Raw genomic sequence first — 4,922 nt, forward strand, 5'->3', positions numbered from 1 at the left:
ATTGGGGTGGATTCCTGACGGGGGCTGCAGCCCATGGGAAGCCCACATTGGAGCAGGTCGCTGTCAGAGCCTGTAGCCCGTGGAGGATTGAATGCCCACGCTGGAGCAGGTTGGCTGGTGGGACTTTTGTGATGCTGCGGGAGACTCACGCCGGAGCAGTTTCCCTGGAAGGACTGCACCTCAGACTCACGAGGGGTGGGCTGCCCTTCGTGAGGTGTCTCACGTTGGGCGGTTTGTGATGAGTTGCCCTTCATAGGACGACCCATGCCAGAGAAGAGAGCGTGAGGCTTGTCTCCCATGAGAGGAATCCCACAGTGACCCTGGGGAAGAGTGCAAAGTCCTGCTCTGGAGTGAAGAAGAAGTGGTGGAACCAACATCGGATGAACTGACTGTAACTCCCATTCCCTGTCCCCCTGCGCCGCTCGGGAGGAGGAGGTGGAGAAACCGGGACTGATGTTGAGCCCGGGAAGAAGGGAGGGATGGGGGTGTTCTGCTTTTAAGATCTGTTTGCTTTTTCTTAGTTCTCACGACTCCTCTCTGATTTGTTCTCTTAATAAATGTAATTAATTTCCCCAAAATCAAGTCTGTTTTGCCTGGGACAATAAATGAAAGTGATCTCCCTGTCCTTATCTCAAACCCTGAGCCCTTTGAAATATTTTCTCCCCTGGTCTAGTGGAGAAGGGGGGATGAGAGAGCGGCTGTGTGGGTACCTGGCTGCCAGCCAGGGTCAAACCATGACAATATGACATCAGGTTTCCAAATTGGGAGAGTACAAGCTGAGTAAGTGCACATTCACGTGTGTAGAAAAAATGCGCCTCCCAAAAATAAGTGTACCTAGTAAAAAAAAATGGGAGGAGGAGGGAAATACTTTCCTCATGCAGTTAGCTTATTATTTACCAAAGGTTTCCCTGTAACACTGATGTGCTTGTTATGTCAGAGGACACAGGAGGGAGAGCCCAGAGTCCACCCTTGGGCTGGCATACATGAGTCAGAGATGTATCCTCCAGGAGGAATAGCTATTTTGGGTGAGGAACAAGGAAGCCTTGTAGCGACAGAGGAGGGGGCCAGGAGCCACTACTTGGCAGGATGGTTGTGGAGGGGGACAGCTGGCCGTGATACCATTGACTATGCCATGGAAACAGGGTGATGCTGGTGAGGATGCACCCAAAAGGTCTGGCCATAAGTGGCCAAAAAATAGCTTTTCTACAGTCACCAGGACAGTTCTTTACTTACTGGCTCTCCAGCTCCTCCTTTCTCGCCGGGAAGACCTGGCTTGCCTCTTTCTCCCTGCAATACAGGACAGAAATAAAGTTAGCTCATCATCCCCAGGAGTCGAACGATGAGCTGTTTCAGCAGGGAGGATGGTAGCAGCAATGCCCAGTAAATGTGGGGAACAGATGATGACGACCGCATGGGAGCGTGGTGTGGGTCTTCATCCACTTCTCCACGGGGCAGTGGTGGGGTGCGTAGCACCTGCACCCCACTCACTTCTGAGCATCACCCGTGAATCCATCCCACACCCCAGTCCCAAGAGCATGGTTGCAGTCGGTCCCTCACCTCATTGCCTGGGTCACCAGGAGGTCCGGGAGGCCCTCGGGGAGGCTGCAAGAAAGAGGTGTGAGTTAGACCAGCCACCAAAGCACACCTGGGGCCATGGTGATGCGAGGGAAGGGGATGGGTGGTCTCAAAATCTCAACTCACCTGGCACTCGAAGGAGCAGCACTGCCCAGAAGGAAGGAGAAAACAACATTAGAGGCAGCGGGCAGCACCAGGGGAGCGCCCCAGGCTGGCAGGAGCCAGGCAGAGGCTGCCCCGCTTGGCTGTGGGTGACCCTCAGGGGATGGGCTGAGGCACAGGATCAGGGTGGGGGGAGTGAGGGTCCTGGGGACACTCACCGATTGCTCTGTGTTGAGTTTCTGCAAGACAAGAAAGCAAAGAGAGAGGGTTTGAGAGGGATGGGTGAGCCAGGCAGGGGAGGGGCCAGGCTGGGAAGGGGGAGGCAGCACTCACAATCATGTCAATGATGGTATTAATGGTTTCCTCCACGTCAAGCTCCCGGGTTGGCTTCAGGCTGGTGGCAGTGAAGTTGCGGCGGTAGGCATGGTCTGTGGCAATGATGTTGAGCCGCTGGTCCTAGGGTTGGGAGGGAAGAGGAAGTTGTGTGGGCACCTGTGCAGGACCCATCCCTGGAGACCACCCTGGGGACCTGCGTCCTCCCTCCAAGGGGTGCCCCTCAGAGACCCCTTCACCGCACGGGAGGTCCCGTGGTGCCACTTTGCATCCTTGCAGGGAACATCCCTGCTGCATGGTCCCTACCAGGTGGTTGGGGGAGATGGCAACGGAGAACACTTTGATCCCCAAATGTTTGGCTTCATTGGCAGCATCGTCCAGGCCTCCGCAGGGTTCCTTGTACCCTTCCAGGGGGTGTCCATCCGTCACTACGATCAGGTATTTATTCTCCTTGTGATGGGAGCCACTGGAAAAGCAAAATGTTTGATGTTTCGAGGATTTAACAGATTTAGCTGGCTTGGGCACCTCTGAGCACTCATCCCAGGCAGCACCCCAGCCTGTGATTGGAGCATGTCCCACCCCAGCAAAGCCAGAGCACTCGCAACCTGCCTCCCCCGTGCCTGTTTTGTGCCTAGGTGACCTTCTCTCCCATCCTGGGACGGCCCGGTGCAATGCACAGGGACGTCCTAACCCAGAATCTCCCAACCACCATCCACCACAGCCACACCACCAGCATCACCTCCTCACCTGCCCTGGCCCTGCTGCTTTACCTGATGAGTAGCTCCTCAATGCCTCTCTTTATGGCACAGTCAGTGTACGTTCCCTTCCCAATATAGTTCACAGACGAGACGCGGCTCTTCAGCTCATTCCGGCCGCTGGGCATTGAGGTGAGGCTCTTGATGAGCACGACCTCGTCGCTGTAGTGCAGTGCCCCCGCGTTCCACACCAGATTGCGGTCGCAGCGGTAGTACCTGCATGGACACACCAGGACACATGATTTCAGCACCTCTGTCCACATCCTGGCATCGCCTCCACGTCACTTACGCTGGGCTGCCACACGAAACGCAAATCCTCTGCCACACACAGCAGGGTTTTGCAAGGGTCCCCTGCTCTCCTGCAAGGCTGAGGTGTGCTAAGTGCAGCCATGGGAGCTGGGCAGTTTGTTATAAAGTGGTGCAGCTGGCGAGGGTCCACAGGGGTCAGGCAGTTTGGCTTCTCAAAGAGGTACCAGGCTGCAGTGGCTGGCGCTGAGCAGGAGATGCCCGGCCAGACAGACAGGGGGGTGTGTGCAAGACAGGTGACTGTGAAACACCCCACCAGGAACTGTAGTAAGTTTGTGTTAAAACCAAAGAGGGATGCCTCTCTCTGAAGGATGCTCTGACTTGGAGAAGAACGAATTTGTGTTGAAGCCCCATTCCATCCACTGGCACAGCCTGCACCTGTGACTCCCTGGGTCACGGACATCATGGCTCCCCGTGCTTTGGCCAATGCCCCATCTTTTCAGGACGCTGAGACCAATTCCAAAAGGATGGAGTTGCACAGCTCTCTCACTCACCCAAGCTAATCTTCTCTCTGCTCGACAGGATTATTCCCAAAGCTACCTGAGCATTGCCTGCTGCTCTGGCCTTCACCCCACTGCTGTTAGCTGCCTCATCATCACCCGTGTCAGCCACCCTATGCATGCTGCGGGTGCCTAGCAGCCTGTCATGCATAGCGCTGGCTTGCAGGGAGACGTCTCCAGAGCACGGTGGGCACAGGAGGGTTTGGGATGTGCTCGGGAGGTCCGTCTGTCTGCACACAGCAGGGGGTCTGGGGAAAGTCCAGTGCCTTGCTTACAAGAGAGTTGCGCTGCATTGATGGAGGCCTGGCAGGTTGCTCCCAAACATGAGGCTCCTGGTCACTCAGTGCCTTGTAAGGTAGCTCTGCTGCCTGGGCAATGAGTAGGTGAGCTGCTAACCACCTCCGACCTGTCTTGAGATCTAACTCATGCGGTACTGGGACATCCTCACAGTGCGCCTCTGGGCGCCGGCACGCATCTCCCATTACCACCAGGACTCATGGTATTCCTGTGCATCGCAGGATCTCCTGCCAGCAGGCAAGCCATGGCCTTTGCCTTCAGTACCTTCCAGCATCACCCTGCTCTGGGAGCTTTGGTGTCCCGGAGTGCCCTCACCCTGGAAAATCTAGGATCAGACCTAGGCTGGAGGTGGCAAGGGTAGGCGAGGAGACAGGTAAATTGCTGGGCAGTGAGGTGGATAAGGGGCACCCAAAGCTAGGTTCAGTGCTGCAGGGGTAAGCCAGGAGGGTTTTCTCTGTGGGGTGCCCATAAGTTCTGGCTTTAACATCAGAGGTGCCCTACTGTCACCCAGCAAGCACCCAAGTTGCCCTGAGCCTGAGCACCTGGTAGCCTGGGGACCAGCATTACGTTGGCCCTACAGAAGAAGCAGCCCTCCAGCCAGAGGTGGGGTGACACATCTACTGCTCCGGGAAGCCCTTGCTTTCCCAAGGGGAGTGCAGGCAGCCCTGCTAAAGGCACGCTGCTGCTCTCGGCATGGACGGAACAAAAATGGGACAGCCACGGGCTGTGAGAGGGAGGAGATGCTCCCACCCCCTTCCTGGCGTCTCTGCTTCCTTCCTCTCCCTCTGCAGATGGGCACACAGCATGGTCCCAGCATCCCACCCAGCACCAGTTTCCATCCCTAAAGCAGCCCGGACACTAAAAAAATCAAACCAGGAGATATACCTGTCTGTCAACTTGTCAATGAACCGGTTGGTGAAGTCTTTCACTTGGGCAACCAGGTCCCCAAAGGGCTTCACCCTCAGGGCGACGCTCTCTGATGTGTCCAGGACGAAGAACAGGTCCACGGGGCAGTCTGGGGAGAAGCAGCGAGGTGGGAGTCAGTGGCAGCCCC

The 4,922-nt window shown here is 56.3% G+C and overlaps 1 protein-coding gene across 1 annotated transcript in view; it reads right to left on the reverse strand.

Annotated features, from left to right (window-relative positions):
* The window catches only part of COL6A1 (collagen, type VI, alpha 1), a 23,955-nt gene that overhangs the window by 18,184 nt on the left and 849 nt on the right, over positions 1-4,922 (reverse strand). Inside the window, exons 2-9 of the mRNA XM_009873790.1 lie at positions 4,754-4,883; positions 2,781-2,981; positions 2,317-2,476; positions 2,011-2,133; positions 1,896-1,916; positions 1,702-1,722; positions 1,558-1,602; positions 1,234-1,287 (exon numbers count right to left, since the gene is read on the reverse strand). Of these exons, the coding sequence (XP_009872092.1) occupies positions 1,234-1,287; positions 1,558-1,602; positions 1,702-1,722; positions 1,896-1,916; positions 2,011-2,133; positions 2,317-2,476; positions 2,781-2,981; positions 4,754-4,883 (755 nt within the window). The remainder of the gene's footprint in view (positions 1-1,233; positions 1,288-1,557; positions 1,603-1,701; positions 1,723-1,895; positions 1,917-2,010; positions 2,134-2,316; positions 2,477-2,780; positions 2,982-4,753; positions 4,884-4,922) is intronic.

Source organism: Apaloderma vittatum, unplaced genomic scaffold, assembly GCF_000703405.1.
Source record: "Apaloderma vittatum isolate BGI_N311 unplaced genomic scaffold, ASM70340v1 scaffold6567, whole genome shotgun sequence".
Classification (NCBI taxonomy): Eukaryota; Metazoa; Chordata; class Aves; order Trogoniformes; family Trogonidae; genus Apaloderma; species Apaloderma vittatum.